General features: G+C 50.6%; 10 protein-coding genes across 10 annotated transcripts, besides 4 other annotated features; 7 read left to right on the top strand and 3 right to left on the bottom strand.

Annotated features, from left to right (window-relative positions):
* Positions 1 to 1,566: 1,566 nt before the first annotated feature.
* Positions 1,567 to 1,596: a microsatellite.
* A 213-nt stretch (positions 1,597 to 1,809) lies between these two features.
* Positions 1,810 to 1,845: a microsatellite.
* Positions 1,815 to 1,845: a microsatellite.
* Positions 1,846 to 2,815: 970 nt separating this feature from the next.
* Positions 2,816 to 3,340, top strand: ACLA_047750 (uncharacterized protein; the record flags this gene model as incomplete). Its single annotated transcript, XM_001271731.1, has 1 exon — positions 2,816 to 3,340. One exon carries the CDS (start codon positions 2,816 to 2,818, stop codon positions 3,338 to 3,340), a length of 525 nt encoding a protein of 174 aa, XP_001271732.1.
* Positions 3,341 to 3,463: 123 nt separating this feature from the next.
* Positions 3,464 to 3,483: a microsatellite.
* A 1,424-nt stretch (positions 3,484 to 4,907) lies between these two features.
* ACLA_047740 (uncharacterized protein) lies at positions 4,908 to 6,170 on the top strand (the record flags this gene model as incomplete). The annotated part of the gene is made up of 3 exons (XM_001271730.1): positions 4,908 to 5,202; positions 5,264 to 5,515; positions 5,587 to 6,170. The coding sequence occupies 3 exons, from the start codon at positions 4,908 to 4,910 to the stop codon at positions 6,168 to 6,170; spliced, it is 1,131 nt and encodes a 376-aa protein (XP_001271731.1).
* A 1,105-nt stretch (positions 6,171 to 7,275) lies between these two features.
* Positions 7,276 to 8,136, top strand: med8 (RNA polymerase II mediator complex subunit MED8; the record flags this gene model as incomplete). The annotated part of the gene is made up of 2 exons (XM_001271729.1): positions 7,276 to 7,400; positions 7,497 to 8,136. 2 exons carry the CDS (start codon positions 7,276 to 7,278, stop codon positions 8,134 to 8,136), a joined length of 765 nt encoding a protein of 254 aa, XP_001271730.1.
* A 96-nt stretch (positions 8,137 to 8,232) lies between these two features.
* On the bottom strand, positions 8,233 to 9,192 carry ACLA_047720 (putative monosaccharide-P-dolichol utilization protein; the record flags this gene model as incomplete). The annotated part of the gene is made up of 2 exons (XM_001271728.1): positions 8,233 to 8,502; positions 8,566 to 9,192. The coding sequence occupies 2 exons, from the start codon at positions 9,190 to 9,192 to the stop codon at positions 8,233 to 8,235; spliced, it is 897 nt and encodes a 298-aa protein (XP_001271729.1).
* Positions 9,193 to 9,449: 257 nt separating this feature from the next.
* On the top strand, positions 9,450 to 11,009 carry cox10 (protoheme IX farnesyltransferase; the record flags this gene model as incomplete). Its single annotated transcript, XM_001271727.1, has 1 exon — positions 9,450 to 11,009. The coding sequence occupies one exon, from the start codon at positions 9,450 to 9,452 to the stop codon at positions 11,007 to 11,009; it is 1,560 nt and encodes a 519-aa protein (XP_001271728.1).
* A 419-nt stretch (positions 11,010 to 11,428) lies between these two features.
* ACLA_047700 (aspartate--tRNA ligase MSD1) lies at positions 11,429 to 13,645 on the bottom strand (the record flags this gene model as incomplete). The annotated part of the gene is made up of 3 exons (XM_001271726.1): positions 11,429 to 12,550; positions 12,636 to 13,342; positions 13,438 to 13,645. 3 exons carry the CDS (start codon positions 13,643 to 13,645, stop codon positions 11,429 to 11,431), a joined length of 2,037 nt encoding a protein of 678 aa, XP_001271727.1.
* A 1,056-nt stretch (positions 13,646 to 14,701) lies between these two features.
* On the top strand, positions 14,702 to 16,845 carry ACLA_047690 (tyrosine--tRNA ligase MSY1; the record flags this gene model as incomplete). Its single annotated transcript, XM_001271725.1, has 5 exons — positions 14,702 to 15,027; positions 15,112 to 15,265; positions 15,332 to 15,618; positions 15,686 to 16,031; positions 16,090 to 16,845. 5 exons carry the CDS (start codon positions 14,702 to 14,704, stop codon positions 16,843 to 16,845), a joined length of 1,869 nt encoding a protein of 622 aa, XP_001271726.1.
* A 1,243-nt stretch (positions 16,846 to 18,088) lies between these two features.
* ACLA_047680 (uncharacterized protein) lies at positions 18,089 to 18,506 on the top strand (the record flags this gene model as incomplete). Its single annotated transcript, XM_001271724.1, has 2 exons — positions 18,089 to 18,201; positions 18,266 to 18,506. The coding sequence occupies 2 exons, from the start codon at positions 18,089 to 18,091 to the stop codon at positions 18,504 to 18,506; spliced, it is 354 nt and encodes a 117-aa protein (XP_001271725.1).
* Positions 18,507 to 19,182: 676 nt separating this feature from the next.
* On the top strand, positions 19,183 to 23,090 carry ACLA_047670 (mismatch repair ATPase MSH6; the record flags this gene model as incomplete). Its single annotated transcript, XM_001271723.1, has 5 exons — positions 19,183 to 19,515; positions 19,589 to 19,639; positions 19,716 to 19,884; positions 19,944 to 22,330; positions 22,392 to 23,090. The coding sequence occupies 5 exons, from the start codon at positions 19,183 to 19,185 to the stop codon at positions 23,088 to 23,090; spliced, it is 3,639 nt and encodes a 1,212-aa protein (XP_001271724.1).
* A 540-nt stretch (positions 23,091 to 23,630) lies between these two features.
* Positions 23,631 to 24,432, bottom strand: ACLA_047660 (putative histone h1.3.; the record flags this gene model as incomplete). Its single annotated transcript, XM_001271722.1, has 3 exons — positions 23,631 to 23,832; positions 23,924 to 24,264; positions 24,328 to 24,432. The coding sequence occupies 3 exons, from the start codon at positions 24,430 to 24,432 to the stop codon at positions 23,631 to 23,633; spliced, it is 648 nt and encodes a 215-aa protein (XP_001271723.1).
* Between the last annotated feature and the right edge of the window lie 232 nt (positions 24,433 to 24,664).

Raw genomic sequence — 24,664 nt, 5'->3', positions numbered from 1 at the left:
GGATGTTAGTAATTCTAGGTAACATACGAGTGCGCTTTCCTTACTACGCGACCGCCTGACGGGATCAATGTCTTAAGAAACAGTTTAAGCCGTGTGTGAGTAGCATGGAAGAAGCATACCGTGCTTTTGTTCTATCGAGTAGAAGCCTGTGTCCATCTCGCTGTACCTGCCCGAAGTCAGATAGAGCCTCCCTCCCTCCAATCAACTACGTCGGTCACTCCATGGATGCTGAGGATTTGACATGCCCGGAAATCTCCGGATAAGCTGTACTCCGTAGATACAGCGAGCCTACGGAGTAGGTAGGTACCTAGTCGATCATGGCTTTATGCTTTTAGCCGAGGATGCCGGTAGGACTGGTATCTAGCTGTCAGTTATGCCATGTTACATCGACTCGAGTTGTGGAGAGCCAGGTACTTCGAACTCCGTCCACGCATCTAGATTCAGATTGTCGATCCCAGGCGGATGGGCGTTATATACCAATGATTTGTCAAAAGTCAATCACATCCTTGGCTCTCGCAGTAGTATTCCCTAGTCTGAATGCAGCCGTGGAGCTCAGACAGACGCAACGCGCCGATGATGGAAATTCGAAGATCCGGGCTGTCTTTCCTTCCGGCCGAAGCGAATCCTCCAATCATTCGTGGTGTCTTGCTTGCAATGATATGCAGGGAAACTCGATGCGTATGGATTGTTGTTTGGAGGAGAATGGGGTCAATCTGATAGACGGGGCAACCACAAGACCTCGCGATGATATTTCATAATAATAACACACGAATTAATCATGTTAACCCCGTCAAGGACGGGCTCCATCACGGCGCGTATTTAAGCTCTGTGGATGGTGCGATGCCAGACTCCATCGACGGACTGCGGGACGATCAACCTTGTGCTTGTTCGCGTCTCAACCAACGATACGACGTCCAAATAATCGCCGAGTGTTGGTTCCAGGGTTCCATTGTGAAGATATCCAACTTGACTTTTCTTCGTGCTGTGGAGGAGCGAAAAAAGGAGGAAGAAGAGAAAGACGGAAGATGCTGAACTGCTGATGCTGATGCACTATCAACCTTAGACACTCCATTAGTGGGAAAAGCAAAAGGAAACCCCACCTATGGGAGACAGAAGAGCCTTTCGTGTGGCCTTCCTGTCTGAGGATAGATCATAAGGAAGAGCTTCATGTCTTGCCCCCCCTCCTTTCCTCTCTAATCATCCTTGCCATCACCAGTCGTTCATTCCGATAACAGATTGCTATCACATTGAGGATACTAGGTCTTGGTTTTTCTTTTACTCGACAATTATGGGGGCAAAAAGACATGAACACGTCCATAGCAATAACATGGTTCTCCAGCTGGTGTGGGTGTGGGTATGGGTGTATGTCGCTGCTGGTCAACATCAACACGTACTCCGTACGTACAGTGTACGCATCTTCACTCCATCAGTATGTAGATCTACGCTACGCTGTACTTTTTCCCTTCGTATGTCGCCATTTGGCCCCTTTGATCCGTTATCTATCTAGATAGTTGATACAGAATCGACCGTGATAGCGAATGTAGCTGGCTATTCTTCGTCGTAGCAGTCAGTATCTAGTCAGTACCTAGTCAGTACACCCTGTACTGGCATCCATCCGTGGAGTGCTCAAGGCTTAATTGATTCATCTGAAACTTCCTGATCCTTCTTCGAGCATGATGTTGGTGAGCAAGCGCCACGCCAAGAAGACGGACATCTGCACTGCGTCGTTATGTGCAACCTAGTCGACCAACATCCATGATCGCTTGGCTGCTTCAGCAAGTAAGGTGACTACGCCGCAATTTGTCTCGGTCTGTCTCTCTCTCTCTCTCTCTCTCTCCCTCTCTCAGATTATTGTCTCAAGGAGTCTCCGTTATCCACCGGCCGTATACCCCTCTCGTTTTTCACTAGTTACCTGGACGCCAGGCACTGTAGCCTGCTGTCCTCCCTTGTCAGAGGGTGTTCTGTTCGGGTTCCAAAAGCCAGTCACCATTCGCCATTCTTCGTCCCGCTCCAAAACCGCCGCGATGCCCAAAGAAGATCTTCCTGGGAAATTTCCCAAGTGGCGCTCTGTTGACCTTCACCTGAAAGGGGGGGTGAACCAGACTGTCGGGTCCGTAATGCGTCTTTGTCTCGCATGACTCCCGCCTGGAATGCCGTCTATTGAAGCAGACTTCTTCAGCAGATCCTCCTTCTCGGATCATCGCACGGGAAGATATGGGACTGTCTTTTGGTCGTGTCGATGGATGTGTGATGATATATCCTTATTCAATGCAGACTGCTGGCCGTTCAGTCTCACTCCTATATCCCCCCTACCTGATTGCCTAACATCCTTTTGACTGGATTGTGGAAGTTTTGGTAGGAGTGGCCGATCTCTCTCCCTCTCTCGCTTTTTTTTGTTTTTTTTTCCCTTCATCGCGGTTATCAGGTACTACGACCTGGATGTCCTCCAGGCTTGGTATTTCTTGTCTCTCGTTTCTTGTCCAGGAGTGTTCCCTCTCTTAGGCTACATTCGATGAGAACTCCCCTCGGAATCATGACAGCACTTGTTAGAAAATTGCGAAGGAAGCGCAAGGTCTCCTCTGAACTCCATTCAAGGTGGGGGGATGTGTCAATCACGTATCCCAACGAAGGCTCGTGGAGCCAGTGGGAGCAGCAGTCTGCGATTGACATCCCGCCTGCCTCTGAGATGTCCTCACAACCGCACAGAAGGCACAGCTCTCCGGAAAACAATCATCGACGGAGCAGGTCTTCTCAACCTGAGCCGAGTCCATCCCACGGGAATACAGAAGAGCGCAAATCTTCCGTAGACTCTGCGATGACAATCCCCACAGGGTACTACGACGCGAAGGTGCGAAACCGATCGAAGAAGTCACCAACACAGATCGTCACAGAGTGTCGCGGGCCATGCGAGCAGCCAAGCTTTGCCCACCCATGGGATGATCTTGATTCCAGTGACGAAGCCAATGAAGATGTCATGCCGGCACCCAAGGGTTCTGCCGAATCGCGTGTTGAGCCAGGACTGATACGTTCCACGAGTAACACCTATATCGACCCCTTCAGTCGAGTACCAAAGTCGCCGCCACTATCTGTCACCTCACGAATGCGTCGCTGTAGCGAACATAGCACCATCACCGAGTTGACAACGTCCATCTCGGGGACAGCGAGCTCTAAGCATACGAGCTTCACGTCTTCCGTCCCATCAGTGCCTTCCGAAGACCCCCGGAACCTGTCATGTTCTCCCTTCCATGAGAAGAAACTCGCTCGTCGTTCAAAGCCCCGCGAACCTGAATCAGTTCGCGGTCAAGAACTGGTACCATCGTATGATGAGCTCTACGGGTAGCCATTGTGCTCAATCTTCATCTCCATATCTGGATTTTACTCGTCGATCCCAAGGTCTGGGGCAGTAGCAATTTCGGCTGGAGGATGACCTGTTTTGCCTTCTTTCCCTTTTCTTCTCTCTCCCTTTTTTTTTTTTTTTTTTTTACGACAAATACCTTGATGATCATGATTAATTAGTATCGTTTGTGCCACCAGCGAGAAAACGTCGGATATACACCTTGCATTGTGGCGTCTTATCTATTTGTCAGGGAGGCTTCACTGTTGATTTGCTGAAACATGCACCTTCTTCTCTTTTTTCTTTTCTTTTCTTTTTTTTTTTTTTTGTTGTTTTTTCTTCTCTTTGACTCGCAGACTGGAGACTTAGATAGTCGTCGGCGAGTGTTCATCCTGTACGAATCAGTTAGGGGCAGGCGGGTTTCCTGATCATTCCTTAACATAGCTTGACAAGATTAGTTCATGGAAAAACTACTTTTTTCATCACGCCATCGTTAATAATGATGAAGCTGCGTTGCAGGGATGATTCTAGGTGTAGGCGGCTAAGGGACAGCAGAGAGATGTATGTCTACGTGCAATACGGAGTATCTTCGGCACTATATTTCCGGGTGTAAACAATGGGAAGTTGGCAGACAATCCACACGGTGTTGGTCTATCTCGTCTGCAGCTAATTCCCTGATGTATCTTCCCTCCAATCACTATTCCCAGCACGAAGCATGAGAAAATCGTCACTCGAATCCATCGAACATTAATGACAATTAAGACACTGAATGAGGGGTTAGCTAGTCATCCGCGAATCAGGCATCTCACGCGGTCACGCCAGGACCAACGCGAGCCGAAGAGCAACAACCTGCAGGGCCCATCACAGTCACATCTCCAATCCCTCATCACGCTTGTCACACAGCACAGGCAACTCTCTCTGCTCCCCGAAACCCTATCGCGGCCTCCAAATGGCCACGGAGCAACGCCACTGGGCGGCTGCTGGCCTCATCACCAGCACCCGGTCCCGTTAGTGCCTCGACCATTCGTGGAGGGGAACCAGCTGGTCCAGTCTCTCAGCCTCTTTGCCCTCTGTGAGCGCGTTGCTTAGCGCCCAGAGAAACACTATTTGCTCATGGTGCATGCTTGATTGTACTTGTCTAGCTTCTGTGCTGCGAGGGGGTTCCCAAATTCCTGAACCCTGTCAAAAGAGAGGGAAAAAAAAAAAAAAAGGAACAAAGGTCGATCATGCTGGTCAACTTGTGGTGGTGCAGCTTGCGTCCCTCCGCCTGGTCGGGCCCTTATCAATCCAAGAGTAGGACGGAATAGCAAGATGTCGAGCTACAGCGGAAGGTGACCCCAAAGCATAGTGATCTACTTGTTGTCGCTTTCGCTTCGCTGATTACGGTTTCTGGTTGGTTTTACGGACTTACTGCTCTGCCATTTTGTTTTCCGATTTCTGTGCTGTCAATTCGATGCTTGGCTGTTGAACTCACGACGTGATCGCTTTTGCTTCCTCTTGAGCCGTTGTAAAGAACGAGAGACTGGTTATCGTGGGATCTAGGACTTGGCTTAGTTCTGGCACAAATAACGAGATGCTCGGTTGGGGGAGTCCAAGGCCAAAAGCGACGTCGCTTCTAACAGCGGCTGTCCTGCTCTTCAGTCACCTTGCTCCTGTGGTTGTTGGACTGAGGACGGCGCCAGGTTCACCGTGTGCCAGCGTCTGCAACAAATCATCATCCAACACCACAGGGTCCGAGATTGTTTGTCTCGACCAGCAATATCGCGACACCACCAAAGGGTACGATTTTCAGGAATGCCTGGAGTGTCAATTGCAAAGCAGCTATAGCGATCCACATTCCGGACAGACGGACTTGAATTGGGGACTTTGTATGTATACTTGACGTCCTGGTGTTGAGGAGGCAGGCCAAATACTGACGAGAGCCGGCAGACAACCTCCGATATGCCTTCAGCAGCTGCGTGTACGGATATCCTGAGCAGGTCACTAATAATTCTTCTCCCTGTGTGGTTTCGTGTCAGCCATTAGACTCAGCGCTTGAGTTTGACTTGGTAGATCCCAGCGGTGTCAACTTCGATACCTGGTGCAGTGCATCGTCGTTTGCCGACAATTTGATCAGCCAATGCGAGTTCTGCTATAATTTGACCGGCAATGGGACCGATTCGCAGGTCTATCTCTCCAACTGTGCGTTTAGCTCCCTGTCTTGTGCTTCACCATTGCTCGGCATTCACTGACAAAGTCGTGATCTTTTGCAGTTTTGGAAGCCGCTCGATACAACTGCCATTTCCGAACGCCTTCTGATAGGGCGTTTCCCATCAGCCCAAGCCGAATCTTTAACGAGACCATGCTGCCGCAATCGACTGTCGATCTCATCTCGCCCTCAGCGGCTGCCAATTCAGGAAGCAGTCATCTGGCTCTGGTCATTGCACTCCCGATCCTGGGATTCGTGATACTCCTGTGCGTGCTGGCAATAGGCTGCTTCTTCTGCATTCGCTGGCGCCGCAAGAAGGCGCGCCAGAATCATCGATCGAGCCATCTTCATGCACGATGGAATGATACCACCATAAGCACTCCAGCTCCCGGGACATGGGGCGAGTACTCTCCTCAAAACGGCGTGTACAATGCAGCGATTCATCCTCCAGGTCAAGGGACCGGCTTCAACTTTATTGATACAGACGGCCGTAGTCAGGAGGTGGGATTCTCAAAGTCCAATTATGCGGAGGTCACGCAAGCCCCCGTGACAGTTCCGGCGGCGACGCATTCTCCAGAGCACGAGAAGGCATACGAAACTCATACATACTTCCCGGATCGCACTGGTTCGCCACCACAGAAACAGTGAGCTATGACCTCGTATATAAGAGTTGTCGTCGTCGTCCTCGTCGTTCTTGTCTGCCGGTGAGCCCCTTCCGATTTATCCAGTCATGTCGAGAGGGTATCGGTGCTATGAGTACTTCCCGTCCGGTTCCAGAAGAGGCCCTGTGCTTGGTGAAGTTATATTGGCGAAGACCCTCTAGCACAGTTGTCGATGATGAGTCGGCCATCCCCATGCATAATAGTCGTCCACGATGTTCCATGATGTTGATATACCCCTCCTTTATATTGTTTGCTTTCACTCCTTCTTCCAAACTTGTTCGAATGTTCCAGCATATCATATCGTGGTGTTGTTTGTGTTGATAGTCCAGGTGGGCTGACCAGTTGTCCATATATCTGCATTAGTTGACGAGCACGAAAACCAATCCACATGAATTCTCAAAGAACAATCTTAAAAAAACTTGTCAGAATCCATCGCCTATTTATACCATTGCCTTCTGGCTAAAAATAAGGTCGCAATCAGCGAACCAGCCCCCCTCCCTTGGCTGAAGGATCGGTATGAGTATGGGCGTCTATCTAAAAATAACCACAGGATCGGGTCAATGCCCAGGATCAGCAGCAATGGCTTCTCTGGTGTTTCTAAGAATGGAACGATTATGGATTCAGAACCATGGACGAGAGATACGAAAAGGCCAATCATGGAGGACGGACATGCTCAGGAAGACTGTCGTGGGTGCTGTTGTGGTTGTGATGGCGATATTAATAGCCATGGTGTCGTATCCCACAGAGGGCAAGAGCGCAGACTGCAGAGTGCATGCAGAAATTGAAGGAATGGAAGGCTTCAGACGACGGTAGGAATTCAGAGCAGGAGGCTCAAGGGACAATTAGTCGTGATTGTTGAGATTAATTGACATTATGGATGATTCTGTCCTTATCAGTTGTCGTAGCTGTAGTATTGCACCCTTGAAGTTTGTGGGGTTGAGCATCCCGATCTCTCCACATGAAGCTTCCAAACAGCCTCATGGAACTTCCATTCCGATCTTCTTCTTCAACAACCAATCACCACCAAACCTCCACCCTCGCGGCGCCAGCAGCATAGAAAAGTCATTCTTCACGAGAATTAACCACCTAAAATGGCGTCTCCTAGTCAAGATCAAATCAAAGTCCTCGAACAATCGCGCCAGCGTCTCGTCCAGCTCACCCGCTCCCTGGGCTCCCTCATCGGCAGCTTAAACCAAAGCGACCCGCTGCCCTCATGGTACGTCTCACCCTCCAAACCAGCCGGAAAAACACATCAATCATAACTCCTACGCTCGAAAGCCAAACCTAACCTAACCCGACCCAATCGCAACAGGTCCTCGCTCCAATCCCAAGCAAGCATCATCTCAAACAACCTCCTCAGCGTCTCCGAACACCTCTCTGACAACTGCGACCTCCTCTCCGCCCTCGTCGCCTACCCAGGCCCCGAATACCCCGGGCGCACGCAAGCCTCCACCCTCGAGCAGCTCCTGCGCACAAAGCTTGACCCCCGCATCGAGGACTGGGTCGCGCGCGGGCGCCGCGCGGGCGCCTCCGCGCTCGAAGACAAAGACGCGCTCAGCGAGACGGAACTGGCGGAGTTGTGGGACTGGGCGCCTGTCGAGGCGAACCAGGAGGCGCGGAGGAGGAACTGGGGTGGTGATTATACGCTGGAGGAGAGGGAGATGGGGATTCAGAATGTGGTGACGGGGTTGCGGAGGCAGTTGGAGGATGATGAGAGGGATGAGGATGAGGATGAGGATGATGAGGAGGAGGAGGAAGGGGAGGGCGAGGATGAGGAGATGGAGGTTGTTGGCGTGCGGCGCAGGTCGGATGCAGGAGCTGGGTTGGGGTTTGATACTGCGGTTCCTACGCCGGCGTCGTCGCAGCAGGTGCAGAAGGGGGCGGGTCCAGTGGTTCCTTTGGACGATGTTCTACGATTTATGACTACGGGAACGCTTCCGCAGCAGCGATAATAGGTTGAAGAATGGCAACAACATGGCTTCCGTGGCATTAAAAGATTGTATTTTAATTGAAGTGTTTTGATCGAAAGAGTCAGACTACCATCCAATCTAACCCCGTCTGCGTGTGGTGGGCGACTTTGCAGAGGGCCTGGGCGAAATTCCGGAGCTCTCCACGGCTGGGATCTTTTCCACTGGCCTGGACACCCGAGGGGCCTGCTTCTCGGGTTGCGCAGGGCTCTTCCAGTAGTAGAGCATCTGCGCCGCCAAAACAACGTTGAGGACGAATCCAGCAATGAATCCGTACAGAATAAGCTTGTCATCAACTTCCTGCAGCGTGGTGAAGATCCGAGAAAGGGAGCCGACAAGGTAGTTGAAGACCTGTGCATGGTCAAAGTCAGTGGTGTGTCAAACATGTGATCAGAAAAGGAAAGGAATCCATACCGCAAAGGCACTCAGCTGTCCGGTTCCTCCCTCGCTCCAGATGGTATAGATTTGGGGGGCCTTGCTTGCAATGCTCAAAGCACCAGCGCCAGCCTGCAAGTACGACATCGTCTGCGCATCCACCAGGGTCTGGTCGAAGAGCAGGGCGTACACACTGGCAGCAACCACCGCGATGAAAGCTGCTGCTGCCGTAGGACGATCCGCAAAGCTCAGAACCAAAACACCGACAACAACATCCTGCACCGCAATCAAAGCCGACTCGCCGTATGTGCTGAAAGGGAACTGGTTGCGCACTCCATAAGAGAGAGTGATCAATAGACTGGCCGTTTCAAGGGCATATGAGACGAAGGACACGCCGACAGATGATCGCGAACGGATGAGCTTCAGAATTTGGGGAACTTTGACGATGGCACTAGCGCCCACAATCGCAATTCCCAACGCCTTGGAAATAGCAAGGGAGGTGCACGAAGGATCCTTGGTCACATCAAGGTCGAGGAGGAGGGCACTGTGGCATGAAGATCCGACTAGGGAGATGATAGCATCGTGGACAGGCTGCGGGAGGGCCGACGAAATGGGACGGAGGATGGGCTGAAGAGGGTGAATAACGGCCTTCTGTAAAGTATCCATGATGAGAGACAGAGATACAGGGATCCTTTGCCGATAACCAAAAACTATGATTGAGGATGCTTATCCCGATCTTTATTTTTGCGTGGCATTGTATTGTATTGGCGGTCATTGCTGCGCTTCTGGTCTCTGCGGCCCGCCGAAGAATTTCGGCCCCAAACAATCAGCGAGTTCTCGAGCGGAACGATTTGAATCTCACATTAGTCTCACTGGGATAGTCACACCCTGGAGCAATTGTCTCCGTCCATGTTGATTCCGTCATGATTCTTCTCCGGTCCTCACTACTGAGGCCTGGGTCGACTCGAGATTCCGCTCGTCTGTGCTCGAAATGTTTCCTGCGCGTCTCTCACCCCCAGCGACCCGCCGCAGCCCGCAGCTTTCTCTCTTCCTCCCGGCCGCCGACTGGGATTGCTGATCGTGAATCACCTTCCTTGACTGCTCAGAAGGCATATTTCTCTGCCAACCGCACAACGGATAGCTTGTCTGCGAAAAATGGCCTTTTGGCATCCTTGTCTGACGCCCATCCCTCCGCCCAACCGAGCCTCAAAACTACACCAACAGAGAGTGCGGGCTCCTCAGGGCCCGTCTTGTCCGAATCTACAACAGAAGAATTACCGCATCGTCGGAGGAAACGGTTAAAGGAAGAACTGGCCAAAAATGATGACACAGAAAGCGTCATTCCCCCGGATGCCTCGTCACAATTGTCCTCTCTCTCCTCCGCACTTCCCGCAACCTCCCTCCGTCGCAAGCTGGCCGCGTTTCTTGCTCTCACGAAACCGCGTCTCTCGTTCCTGATTGTATTGACGACCACATCCGCATATGGGATGTATCCTATCTCCTCTCTCCTTACTCTCGATCCTTCAATGACCCCTCTCCCAACCCTCTCAACCTCGACATTGACCTTTCTCTACTTGACCGCGGGGACGTTCTTGTCGTCGTGCAGCGCCAATACTATAAATATGCTGCTGGAACCCAAATACGACGCACAGATGTCGCGAACCAAGAACCGACCGCTGGTCCGCGGACTCGTCTCGACCCGGGGGGCTATTTTCTTTGCGATTGCGACGGCTGTTCTCGGTCTCACTCTGCTATACATCGGAACGAACCCAACGACTACCGCTCTGTCAGCGAGTAACATCTGTCTGTATGCCTTTGTATATACACCGCTGAAGCGGATATCGGTCATCAACACTTGGGTCGGTGCCGTCGTAGGAGGCATTCCTCCCTTAATGGGTTGGACCGCTGCGGCAGGTCAAACAGCGACCACAGGTCACGATAGCTGGCAAGATATGCTCTTCAGCAAGGACAGCATTGGTGGATGGCTGTTGGGTGGTATTCTCTTCGCGTGGCAGTTCCCCCATTTCAATGCCTTGTCCTATACTATCCGTGAAGAATACAAAGCCGCCGGGTACAGGATGCTCGCATGGACCAATCCCGCCGCAAACGCGCGTGTCGCGCTGCGATACTCAATCATGATGTTCCCGATCTCCATCGGGCTGTGGTGGGTAGGCGTGGTCGGTCATGGTTTCCTGGTCGGCAGCACCGTCGCCAATGGCTGGCTGGTGAAGGAGGCCTACCGATTCTGGCAACATCAGGGTGCCAACGGTAGTGCTCGAAGTCTCTTCTGGGCTAGTATCTGGCAGCTTCCGATCCTCCTTGTTGGCGGTCTGGTTACCAAGAAGGGTCTCTGGGACGGTGTCTGGAACAACATCTTCGGCCAGCCGGAAGAAGATGAGGGCGAGTTTTTGTACTATGAAGACGAAGATGAGGAAGTGGAAACGAAAAGCAGCTCAGAGCTTCAGAAACCGAGAAGCTCATGACGATTGGGGTGGATTGGGCTTCAGCTCGGCTCCTTGAGCGAATCGCAGGACACCCTGCTGTACTTCAAGCATCCGTTATTTATACTTATTTTTGTTTAGGTGGCTGGCGTTATTGTATAACAGCTTCATTGATTTATGCCTACGTGAGTTGCCTTCAACATGTAGAATAAATATAAAATCGGATAAGTCGATTTCGATCAAACTCGGATGGACCTTCTGCCATGTCGAAATTGAAATCGAACTATTAATCTTGAACCGAGAGTTGAATCATAACTATTCTATATCAAGGCGATTCCTGTTATACAGAGGATTCGGCATGGGAAGATACTGGGTATCATGTCTATACTAATGTACAAGTTGAGCAGACAGCTATCATCAGCGGTTCCTAAATGAGTCCCTTTCGTCCCATGTCCATCTAATCATTCATCCCTCAAGTGAAGATGGTATGTCTCCAACGCTTCCTCCGTCATCATACTAGGTGCCTTGACCATAGCATCCTCACCACCCTTACCAGTTTTGGGAAAGGCAATGACATCCCGCACAGACTCCTTGCCCAGCATCACTGCGACAAGCCTGTCGAACCCAAGCGCCAGTCCAGCGTGTGGGGGACATCCAGCCCGTAGCGCATCCAGTAAGTGCGAAAAGTCAGCAAGCCTTTCGGGCCGCATCTGGAGGATATCTCGAAGGATGAACTCCTGCACGGCGGCGTCGTGGATACGCCGACTTCCACCACCTAGCTCGACTCCATTGACCACGAGATCATAATGGTCGGCCACGGCTTTGGTTGGATCGGTCAGGAGTAGGTCAACGTCTGCGGCAGTCTTCGGTGCGGTGAAAGGATGGTGCGTGGATGAAATGCCTGCAGCACCACCCTGGCCAGGTTCTGAATCGCTCGAGGGCGAGAAGAGCGGGAAGTCCACAACCCACATAAAATCATATCCGGTGGGCGCAGGCTTAAAGCCAGAAGTAACCGCGGCGGTGTGAAGGGCACGGCGAAGGTCGCCGATTGGGGTGGAGCCGCCAGCGAAGGGTGCCCTCTCACGGGCTTGAATCACGATCAAATCACCGTGATCAGGATCAAGAAGTTCCTCAATATGTTCCGCAGCTTCAAAACCGAACGGCTGTAAGCCGGAGAGGGGTTTCTTCGCATCGTAAATGAAAATTCCGGGGCCACCTTCGGGATTGTTGTTGAATGGGGCACCAGCTGGGGAGTCGAGGAATTGGCCAATGAATTCTGAAGCCGCAATTGGATCATTGTCGTTGCCTTCAAATTTGAAAGCTTCTATGATTGGATCAACCAAAGGGGTAATCTTGTTGACAAGATCAACGGGCAGAAGATAGTCAATCCGTGATATCTCCATTCCGAACCTCGTGTCAGGCTTGTCGGAACCATACCGGCTCATGGCTTCCTGATATGGCATTCTCCGGAACGGACCAGATGGCGCTGTATCTTTCATTAGGGAGGACCAGAGTCTGCGAATGATCCCTTCAACGGTCCTCATGACGTTCTCTCCGGTAGAAAATGACATTTCCATATCAAGCTAAATGAGCTAGTGTTAGCCGGAAGGACAATTTCGAATAGGGAAGGGGGACAGGAGAAAATAAGTGCAGAGATTGGGTACACACCTGTGTAAATTCAGGTTGTCTATCTGCCCGCAGGTCTTCATCGCGGAAACAGCGTGCAAACTGGTAGTATCTTGGTATTCCACTGGCCATGAGAATCTGCTTGTACTGCTGGGGGCTTTGCGGCAGAGCGTAGGCTAGGCCGCGCCTTCGAGTCGGCACTAGAAACTCGCGAGCGCCTTCAGGTGTAGACTTGAAGAGGAGTGGCGTTTCAATTTCGACAAAAGGAGGCCGACATTCTTCAAGTTCTTCCTTGCAAATATTGCGAACTTGAGCACGAAATCGCAGCGCATCCCGAAGTTCACTATCGGAGCGCAATTGTAGATATCTGTGCTCGGGGGCAAATGTAGTATCCTGAGTCATGATAATCTCTTTTGGAAACTCATTCAGTGGGTCAATTTCAGTGACCTGGATTTCCCACGAGTCCAATTGTTCGACGTCAGATCCCTTTGACTTCTTGGGCTGGACTATGCCCCGCACCGCAACTGGACTGTTCACATTGATAGACTTCAGCTTTTCTAGAGGGCTATTCTTGGAAAACGAGACTAATTGAATTGTATGCTTCATGGTGGGATCTGTCAGGCGCACGAAGGATAGCTTCTTGGAAAGGTCCGAGCGAGTGCCAAGATATCCATGAAGGACAACCTCCTGGCCAGCGGACGCATTGGCAATGAAGGTCTCGAAATCATTCGTTGCCGAAGGAAACTCAACTATTATATATGATTCGTTAGTATTCAGACTCAATAGAGAGCGGACGACGAGAACAGAGAGCATAGAAGCCCTCGCCTAGCAAAGGTATACATACCGGCCTTCTTGTATTGTTCCAGGAACGCTGGGGTCTCTGGCTTACTCGTCTGCTGTTCCAGAAGGCATTGTCTTTGGTGAAAGCTCCTGGCCAAAGAAGGTTTTTGTAAATCAGTCCGCAATCCCGTTGACCGGCTGCGGAGGTAATTGGAGATTTCGATGTAGCTTGCGCGGAGACGAGTATAACGTCCCGCGTTGCTAAGAAACATTCTGCGTTGGGTCTGAATCACTATGTACAGCTGCAAGAAACGCGCCCGTCGGGGAGGAAAGAGCAGTAACCGCCAATTGATCTCTCGTTGAAGTCCGCGGTGGACTGACACTGCAACTGATCTCCGCATACTTGAAGATATCCCGAAGAGGTGGCAGAATCCTCCCGCCCGTCCAATTAGGACTAGTGCAATATAACCCACTACAAAAACAAAATCTTTGAGATCCGCAAGGCTTGTCTTGCTTCTTTTTTTTCTTCATCCTTCCAAGTTTTATAACCGTAAGTGGGAACTTCCACGCATATTCCTTCAGGATTTGCTGCTAACATATTTTCCAGATGATGAAAGCCTAGTGTGTTATATTTGATTTCATCTCTCCTCTTTGAGCCTGGCGGGCTCTCCCCTCGGGGCTTAAGGGCTGCTAGATTCGAGATGGAGGGAGGATGAAATATGCGTTCGGCACACCTCCTTGTTACTTGACGGACGCGATGAAGGCATCTCTGATCCAATATACAACTTGGTGGTGTTTCTCCTGACGGAGCTGGTGAAATCGTGCCATAGGATCCTAGAAATGTGCAATAGTCCCGTAAAGGGCTCTGTTGTATACTGATGATAGGAATCTGTACGCATCAATACACCATAATATTACATAGATCATTAACTCTGTTGCATATATGTTGGATTGCATTTCTTTGTAGTGGTTCATCTAAACACCTTTCCCGGGTAGACTTGTATCGTATCTTCGCAAGGTTTACATCTCGATCTAGGTGCAACGCAATCCGAATGGCCTCCTACTTAGCCATCATTCATTGTCCGCTAACAGCAAGTCTGGATCTTCGTCGGTGTCGAATTGTACACTCTCGACCACTCTGTAGCAAAACAACGAATTGGAAATATCTCCGCATCAATGATTTTCCGTTGGGGAGATGCTAGCGTTGACCATCCTCTTATCGTCGGAGATAGAAGGAAATTCTTCTGTCCCGAGCTCAGATCATACAACCAATCCCAACCAAACTATTTCGGTTCGCAGTGATTGATTGTCGCTGTCCGGTCCCTTCGATGAAGCCACATCTACGGACTTTGCCTTGTGCCGGGCGCCTGCGCACCCCGACTATTCTTCCCTCAGTCCGACAGACAGTACATGGTGCGCGCAGCTATGTGCGGACTTCGGAGAATGCGCGGACAATCTTGATCAGCTCTCGAGCAACCGGAGCGACATCGCCCCATGTCTTGGAGCAGAGAAGATGTATAACACAGAAGCACATACAGAAGATGAAGGAAGGGAAGGAGCAATGGCACCAATGGGCGCGGCAGATCAAGGCTGGAAAGCGAAAGAGCTTCATCCGACACCTGGAAGAGAGAGGACTGATTCATGATGTTGTCGGGTGAGTGGGCGCATAATCCATGCTTCTAATCCCATTTGCAAACCAGAGAACCTGGCTGATCGCAAGCTCGTCTTGAGAGTGTAGTGAGCGTGATCTCCTGGAGCGGATTTTCACTGAGAAGAGAGCTGGAATATATGTGGGAATAGATCCCACCGCTCCCTCATTACATGTTGGTCATATGCTGCCATTTATAATTCTGGCGTGGGGCTATGTATGGGGGTTGCCCGTCACCTACTTGGTCAGTACCTTTCTCGCGGCGTAACTTCGAATTCTGGCATGAATTGTTGCAGCTAACAGAGCATAGATTGGTGGAGCTACTTCGAAAGTCGGCGACCCAACTGGCAGATTGAAAGGAAGGGAACAGATGAATGCTTCGGTCCGAAAGGCGAACATGGCGAATATGCATATGCAACTGAAGAAGCTAGGCGTCAGTGCGGAACTGTACGGCGTCGAGCACGGATACAAGAAAGAGAGATTCTGGAAGCGCGCCTTGGCAAACAACAGCATATGGTGGAATGGTACAGCCTTTATAGATGTCCTTCGGGACCTAGGCAACCATGTGCGACTGGGTCCAATGCTGGGTAGAGAAACGTGAGTGCATATGCCGTTGTCCGCTCCTCGAACTTGGGTGGAAGTCTAACGTGACCGACATACATAGTGTCAAGAATCGGCTGGCCAAAGGTGATGGCATGTCCTTCGCCGAGTTCTCCTACCCTCTGATGCAGGCATGGGACTGGTGGGTTCTGTTCAGGAAAGGTGTCCAGGTGCAAGTTGGAGGCTCTGACCAATACGGGAATATTCTCTTTGGAATGGAAGCCGTCAAGATGATTAGCAAGAACACCCCGATTGAGGAGGATCAGAATCCTTTGGAAGATGATTTGGATAAACCCATCGGCTTCACCACGCCACTCTTAACCGCGCCGAATGGCGAGAAATTTGGCAAGTCTGCTGGAAACGCTGTTTGGCTTGACAAGGACATGACTTCTACATTCGAGCTGTACCAGGTATGGTCTACTGGATCCCTGCGTTGTGATTCCGGGATCACTACTAACATTGGAATAGTTCTTCGTTCGGACTCCAGATGATGTTGTGGAAAGCTACCTGAAGATGTTCACCTTCCTGCCTCTTCCTAAAATCGCCGAGATTATGGCAGAGCAGATCCAGGACCCCTCGAAGCGAGTTGCTCAGCATACCCTGGCCCATGAATTTTTGTGGCTGGTTCACGGAAAGAAAGAGGCGGATGCAGTAGCCACGCAACATCGTCAGCTCTTCCGATCACGTACATCCACGGCCGAGCCTACTCCACTTCCCAAAGTATCCAGCCCGCCCAGCAGCCATGCAAATTCTCCAACCGCAGGCTTCGTCAATCCCCAGTCTGGAAATAAGTACGCCCCCCAGACCAACTTCGCCAACATGGGAAGCCCTCATGTTACTCTACCTCGCTCCCTTGTCTTCAACCAGCCATTCCACAAGATCCTCTGGCATGCGGGATTGGTCGCGTCGAAGAGCGAAGGGCACCGGATCGTTGCCAATAAGGGAGCTTATGTGGGAAGCCGCCCTGGTGACAGTGGGCCCATGTCTGACGACCTGGCATTCACGCCTATTGAGACATGGCTCCCCGAAAAGACGGAGCAGTATATCATTGACGGGGAGCTTTTGCTTCTCAAGCTTGGCAAGTGGAAGTTCCGGATTGTCAAGATCATCAGTGACGAGGAGTTCAAGGAGCGTGGGCTCACCGCGCCTGGCTGGGAACCGGAGAGGTCGGAAGCTGAATCGGAATCGGACGCCCAAAAGAAAGCTAACGAAAAGTCGGCTTGAATCCACTCAAAATCCTGTATTATTAGATAGACCTGTAAATATACCTGTGATATATATCTCTGATTCAAAGCCCGTTGTTTCAGTCTTGTAGCGCCACCATTATGCAAGTAAGACCATGGTAGTATCCGACTAGGAAAGCCCAAGGACAGTTAGCTCCATCTATGCAATAATGCACTTCGAATCATCATAGCCGGACTCTTCATGTGATGCTATTGATGGTATTTTCTTTATCCAGCTCTGGATTGGAGCTCTTCAGCTGAATGCCGAGGAGATCCCGACCCTGAATTGCAGGATATCACGTAAGACGTATGGCGGTAGGACCAGATAGTCGAAGGTGCGGTCTGCGAATGTAAATATTGAAGTTACACCGGAGGGCCACGTCTTGAGGCTATCTGGAGGATGGTCATGTATTGAAGACCCCTGGAGAGTGGATGCCCTACTAATCAATAATCATACATAAATAAAGGTATATGCTTAACGTTGGGTGATCGTCTTCCGGGGTCTTGGCCTTATAAGCTCCGAAAATAGGATTGATCTGCATGTCAGGGGCGTTTTCGTAGTGTATCACTATCACAGTATCATTATCATCGTCTTGCAGTTGGATTAGTCGAGGGCATTTGCTGACTTTGGCATCGCTGCAGGGTTGACTGTTGGCTGCTGCAGGTGCCACAGCGTATCTCAGTTGGGTCTAGGCAAGTTGACGAATTGATTGGCGATGGTTGACACTGTCCCTTCGAGCTCTTTTGACAAGGTGATGTCTGGAATATCTATTCTTTACTGGCCACTGCAATCCCTCGGCATGCGAGGGGATTACTGATCTCCTCGTTGCTGATTCCCATGTCTCTACACGGAGGAGAACCCCATACAACCTCGCCACTCGGGAGAGACATTCGGTGTACTCGTTCTCCAGCATCCAGCTCCCTCAGTCTACCATCAAGTAGCAGAGTCGCCCAATGACAGGCATTTACCATCATCGAATAGATGCATTTCCCGTAGAGGAAGGTCTGGTAAGACGCGGAAAGTGACATGGGGACGATCAAGTGGAGGGCAGGGTGCGAAGGGACACCAACATGATTTTTGGATGCAATGAATCGAGGTGAAGCTCCGGCGATGAGGCGGGAGCATTGTGCTGTGGTGCTGGACTGCGAAAAGATATATAAGCAGCTCCCTTCCCACAGCAGAATCAACCACCAACAGCATCACCGAACCTCAATCAGAACAATCAGTCCTTCAATCGAACAAAATGCAGTTCTCTACCCTCAGCATCGCCGCTCTCATCGCGGCCACCTCCGTCAACGCTACTGTTTACGTTGGTCTGCGCACCAACTATGATGGCAGCAAGGCCCAAGTGGCATGGTATGTTCATGCTGGTACACCATGGCATTGGTTGGAAACACACTGACCAAGTGTCTGGCTTCAGGACCAACGGAACCCCCGATATATGCAGTGGTTTCAGCACCATTGTCAACAGCGACTCCAACCCCTGCGGAAGAGACTTTTCGGTTGACGGCGGCAACGGGCCTTACCGCTTGGAGGGCTGTGGCGGAAATGGGTTGACTCTCTTCCGCAACGGCAACTACAACAGCAACTGCAAGTTCGAGAAGCGCACCATCCACTGCAACGGCGGAGCCAAGATCGCTCAGGCCTGGGCTTGCTACTAGATATTGAGCTAGCAGTGTCGCCGAATCGAGCCGGACATGCTCTGGATTGGGTTGCTTTTGACATACTTTTCTGTGAAAGCGTGAGCTACGGAAAACAGGGAAGGGTTGTTGGTGCTTGTGTACGGAACGCTGTCTGATCAGTTGCTCAAATCCTGTCAATCATAGTACCTTCAACGGTTGTTTTGAGTCCTAGATCGTGCCAATCAATCAGACCTCACATTCTTTTGGATGGACTGGAGACCTTAAAGTCAGACTTATCTTGTAGACATATTTCCATGCATATCAGTATCTCTAAGCAGTCTGACATTTTCCGGGCGAGCATCAATCAGGTACGGATATTGAGAATGGTATTCCTGCGGAACTGTGGAATGATGGATGCTCGAATGGCGGAGTTCTAGCTTGACTACAGAGTACTACTGGGAGAGATATCGGGGATGGAGCCAAGCATGATGAGCGATCCCCGGAAGAACCACTAAACGCGTCGACGCGCTGCGTGACGCCCTTAATCCTTATCGGGCGAACTCTCCACTTTTCTGTCCTTGGGGACTTTCCATCACCATCAACCTATCTGTACACTTTTGCTTTATCAAATTGTTTTGTATCCTTTCTGAGATGCATTGATGCTCATATTTCAATTGCCATAACCACCAACGAAACAGATCGTCATCCCGTCAGAATGGCTAGAGGAGCTGGTGCCGCATCCTCTCCCACGGCCGCGACACCTCCCTCCGCAGCGCTGAAACAATCCACCTCGAGCACGCAGAATATGAAAAATCAGAAGTCTATTCTCGGGTTCTTTCAAAAGTCGTCCCCGTCAACTCCATCTACTGCTCGGAATGCTGAGCCTGCCTCGTCTCCGGCGCAGAGAGTCTCGGAGCAGCGCGAGGCGACTTCTGGCAAAGGCACATCGAAGCGAGAGAGGAAGGCCGTTCCCAAATTTACGCAAAACTTGACGCCTGTCCCAAGCAGTGATCTTGTTGTTCCTGATGAAGAGGATGAGAAGGTTTTGGTACGAATTGATGAGGAGTTGCGACTCGCTACGATGGAAGGATTAGTTGCTGACTGGTCTTGTCTGCCTATAGGGAAGCACCAAAGACGACCTAGCACAGAAGACTGCTTCTCCGTCGCGTCGGGTAAGCTTGTCCAGCCGGGTTTTTTATTCCGTCATACCTGACATTTGGGAAAGTCGTTCTAATTGCTTTTGTACAGGCTAAGAAACAGGTCAGCTATGCTGAGTCTGAGTCCGAGGGTGAAGACGACGATGATGTGATCTTCGCCCCGAATCGGCGGAATAGTCGTGCTTCAAAAAAGAGAAAGACCTCCCCAGAGCCTGAAGATGAGTTTGAGCAAGCTGGTGAGGTCGGATATTCAGATGATGGTTTGTGCTGCCACTTCCTCCCATAACCTTCCTGCTGCTAAATATTAACCAACGTCCAGAGTTTGATGATTTTATCGTTGCAGACGAATCAGATGAGGAAGTACAGCCATCAAAGAAGCGCAAAAGACCATCCAAAGCGCCGACTCGCAAATCTTCTATCCCTGTCCCACCATCTCCAGGAGAAGACCTCGATCTCGATATTCCAGACGCTGTCGGAGGCACTGCTGTGAAGTGGACATATGACCCTGAGAATCAAGAACCTCGCCAACATCGCACTATACAAGCACCCTCAAAAAGTTCGGCTACGCCAGCCAAGCAGAAAGCACATCTCAAGGAACCAGAAGACCGCTACCCTTGGCTTGCAAACATCCGGGATATGGATGGGCACCCACCGAACCATCCCGACTATGATCCTCGTACTATCTATATACCTCCCTTGGCGTGGTCCAAATTCTCTCCCTTTGAAAAGCAATACTGGGAGATCAAGCAGAAGTTTTGGGACACTGTTGTATTCTTCAAGAAGGGCAAGTTTTACGAACTGTATGAGAACGATGCTACTATCGGTCATCAACTGTTTGATCTCAAACTTACGGATCGGGTGAACATGCGGATGGTCGGCGTCCCTGAGATGAGCTTGGATCATTGGGCAAACCAATTCGTAGCCAAGGGGTTCAAGATTGCACGTGTGGATCAGTCCGAGTCCGCACTCGGCAAAGAAATGCGTGAAAGAGATGGGAAGAAGGCTGGCGGAAAAGAAGACAAAATCATCAAGAGAGAGTTGTCCTGCGTCCTTACGGCTGGCACGTTGGTCGAGGGCTCAATGCTCCAGGATGATATGTCTACTTACTGTGTTGCGATCAAAGAGGCGATAATAGAAGATCATCCTGCTTTTGGAATTGCGTTCGTCGATACAGCCACCGGCCAATTCTCTCTGTCAGAGTTTGGCGATGATGCCGACATGACCAAGTTTGAAACTTTTGTTGCTCAGACTCGACCGCAAGAACTCCTTTTGGAGAAGTCAACGATCTCAACAAAAGCTCTGCGCATTCTGAAAAACAATACCGGTCCTACTACGATATGGAACCACTTGAAGCCTGGGAAGGAATTCTGGGAGGCTGACATTACGGTAAAGGAGCTTGATGCCAGCGACTATTTCGTCTCTCAGGATGACGATAATTTGCAAGCATGGCCCGAGACCCTCCGAGAGGCCCGGGCGAAGGAGTTAGCCATGTCTGCATTTGGAGCTTTGGTGCAATATCTAAGAATGCTGAAGCTTGACCGCGATCTGATCACGATCGGCAACTTCTCATGGTACGATCCTATCAGGAAGACTTCGAACTTGGTCCTAGATGGACAGACACTGATAAACATGGAAATCTTCGCAAACTCGTTTGACGGTGGCTCTGAGGGAACGCTGTTCCAGCTTTTGAATCGCTGTATCACCCCCTTTGGCAAACGCATGTTCAAGCAGTGGGTCTGCCATCCTTTGATGGACGCGAAGAAGATCAACGCAAGACTAGATGCAGTCGACGCTCTCAACGCTGACTCGAGCATAAGGGATCAGTTTTCCTCGCAACTGACCAAGATGCCAGACCTCGAACGGCTCATCTCTCGTATCCATGCAGCCAATTGTAAAGCTCAGGATTTTGTTCGTGTGCTGGAAGGGTTTGAGCAGATCGAATACACGATTAGCCTACTCAAGGACACTGGCTCATCCGGAGAAGGTGTGATTGGCCAACTAATCAATGCGATGCCCGACTTAGGCTCTTTGCTAGAGTACTGGAAAACGGCATTTGACCGCAACAAGGCCAAAGAGAATGGCATCTTGGTTCCCAAACTGGGTGTTGAGGAGGATTTTGACAACTCTCAAGAGTCGATTGAACAGTTGCATCGGGATCTGGATAATCTCCTCAAGAGAGTTCGCCGCGAATTGGGCTCAACAGCCATTTGTTATCGCGACAATGGCAAGGAAATCTACCAACTGGAGGTGCCTGTCAAAGTGAAGAATGTTCCTAAGAACTGGGACCAGATGTCTGCAACGAAACAGGTGAAGCGCTATTACTTCCCGGAGTTGAGATCTCTTATTCGGAAATTGCAGGAGACGCAGGAGACGCACAGTCACATCGTCAAGGAAGTCGCTGGTCGATTCTACGCACGATTTGACGAGCATTACACAACGTGGCTTGCAGCTGTCCGGATTGTCTCACAATTAGACTGCCTGATCAGTTTGGCGAAAGCTTCGTCTTCTCTCGGCCACCCAAGCTGTCGTCCAGTCTTCGTTGAGGATGGCCGGAGTGTTCTTGAGTTCGAGGAGCTTCGGCATCCATGTCTTCTCTCATCTGTAGAAGATTTCATCCCCAACGATGTCCGTCTGGGAGGCGAGCGTCCCAATATCAACCTTTTGACTGGAGCCAACGCTGCTGGTAAATCCACAGTTCTTCGAATGGTTTGTACTTCTGTTCTTGTGATATTTGTAGAAAACTCACTAACTTCTACCGTTTACTTAGTCCTGCGTCGCAGTCATTATGGCTCAAATTGGCTGTTATCTGCCTTGTAAATCAGCCCGGTTGACGCCCGTGGATCGTATCATGTCACGGCTGGGAGCGAATGACAACATTTTTGCAGCCCAATCTACGTTCTTCGTGGAACTTTCCGAGACGAAGAAAATCTTATCTGAAGCTACGCCTAGATCTCTTGTCATTCTGGATGAGCTGGGCCGTGGTACCAGCTCTTATGACGGCGTCGCTGTCGCCCAGGCAGTATTGCACCACATTTCCTCCCACATTGGTGCGATGGGCTTCTTCGCAACTCACTACCATTCCCTTGCTGCCGAATTTGAGGGTCATCCTGAAATCACACCTAAACGTATGAGAATCCACGTTGATGACCAGGAGAGACGCATCACTTTCCTCTATAAGTTGGAAGATGGCGTCGCGGAGGGTAGTTTCGGCATGCACTGCGCCTCCATGTGCGGTATCCCCAATAAGATCATTGAGAGAGCCGAGGTTGCTGCGAAGCAATGGGAGCACACCAGTCGCCTCAAGGAGAGTCTCGAACGCCGGAAGGGTGGCGGCTTCATCGGCTTGGGATGGTGGAGTGATGTCGCCTGGGCTCTCCGCGAGTCGACTGGTGACGCTGTTAGCAGCACCGACAGTGTCTCTGACCTCAGCCTGGAAGTACTTCGCAAAGCTATCGAAACTTTGTGACGCTCTCTTGCTATGGAGTATAATGGCCGCCCTTTACCGACTTTGCGCCGTGTTTCCACTTTGGCTTCGTGCCCATACCTTGTTCGCGGGTATCTGCGGGAGTAGGGAGCCTTTTTCCTTTATCGTTTGCATTCTTAAAGTTCCATTATTAGGGCAAGCAACTTAATTCCGGGATATATAGCGTTTTTATGCCAGAGGGTTAGATGATGTTCTAGATGTGGGTTTAAATAACTATGAGTCGGTTTCGGTAGCCTTAGAAACCAATATGTGTAAGTCCGAAAACAAGCAAAAGTAGAAATCAGCTTCAAGGCAGCATTCAATTTCAAAGAGTAGCCGCTCTGCATAGACTACTAAGTATCTCTTCAGTCAGGTATGTAAACGCCAATCAGCCTCTGCGGCATGAATTCCTCATTCTCCCAAATAATGCAACGCCAGAAAGACAGCCATTGATACGATGATAAATTCAGAAAAGGAACAAGAATATTGTAAAGCGTTTCGAACTCTGGGATCATTATCTCCTGAGTGGTAAGGGCCAAGAATCTAAGCAGCGAAATCTTCCGCCTTGATGGACTGCTGGGGATGATCCATAGCCTCCAGCTGTGCGTCAAGTTCCATATCATCCATGACATCGTCATGCTCGGGCTTGGTCTGGTATTCCGGGTCATGATTTTCTCTGTTCTCGCCCTTGATAATGCCCCCAGCGTCAATCGCCTCAGGCTTGATCTTGGAAGGCGTTCCGTTGCTGTGTCTCATTGAGACGATCAGTTAAATAAAACCATCATCTCGTGATAACGAACAGTGACAGAAGGTATGACAAAAGGAGTGGAACATACCCGTTACCAACAGAGGCAGCCTCAGCTTTGATAGCCGCGTTCTTCTTCACGGGTGTCTTCCTCTGCCGCTTGGGCTTGGTAGGAGTCGCGGCCTCCTCACCCGGGGCAGTGTCATCCTCTGCAGCCACAGTGGCCTTCTTACGCTTTATTGGTGTTTTCCTGGGCGTGGCAGTCGCGGCCTTGGAGGACGAGGCTTCGCCATCAGCCGCAAAGGAGCCATTGCCGTTCTCAGCACCGTCGTCGGGGTTGAGCTTGAAGAGCTTCCGTTTTGCGTTGCCGAACATCGTAGCTGCAGAACCGGCGGTCCATCCGCCTCTGGAGGCTAGCTTGTCGAAATCGACCTGTAGGGCTGTTAGCCTTCCTCTGTGGATTGTGGAGTTGATTTATTTGGGAAGAGGTGCTACCTTGAATCCTTCGCCGATGCACAGGATACCCAGGAGGAGGACCTTGGCTTCACTTGCAGAGAGGCCCAGGGGTCCCTCGGGCTTGCCTTTGACTGGAGTAGACATGGTTGCGAGTGATCAGTGGATGATCGAAGAAGCGAAGAGCTGTTCTGCGAGAGAGAAGAGGAGCGAATGGAGGCGGTAGGAGAGATGAGAAGAAAATTGTATCCAGGATGCTGCAGAAAGAGGACGCAGAAGTGAATTAAGAGAAGGAAGAGGAGATGGAGCGTCTGCGAGGGAGGCAGCCTAGTTATTTTGACTACTATGACTGAAGACAACCACAGAGTCAAGTGAAACA

Source organism: Aspergillus clavatus, genomic scaffold, assembly GCF_000002715.2.
Source record: "Aspergillus clavatus NRRL 1 1099423829800 genomic scaffold, whole genome shotgun sequence".
Classification (NCBI taxonomy): Eukaryota; Fungi; Ascomycota; class Eurotiomycetes; order Eurotiales; family Aspergillaceae; genus Aspergillus; species Aspergillus clavatus.
This window is presented reverse-complemented; position numbering and strand designations above follow the sequence as displayed.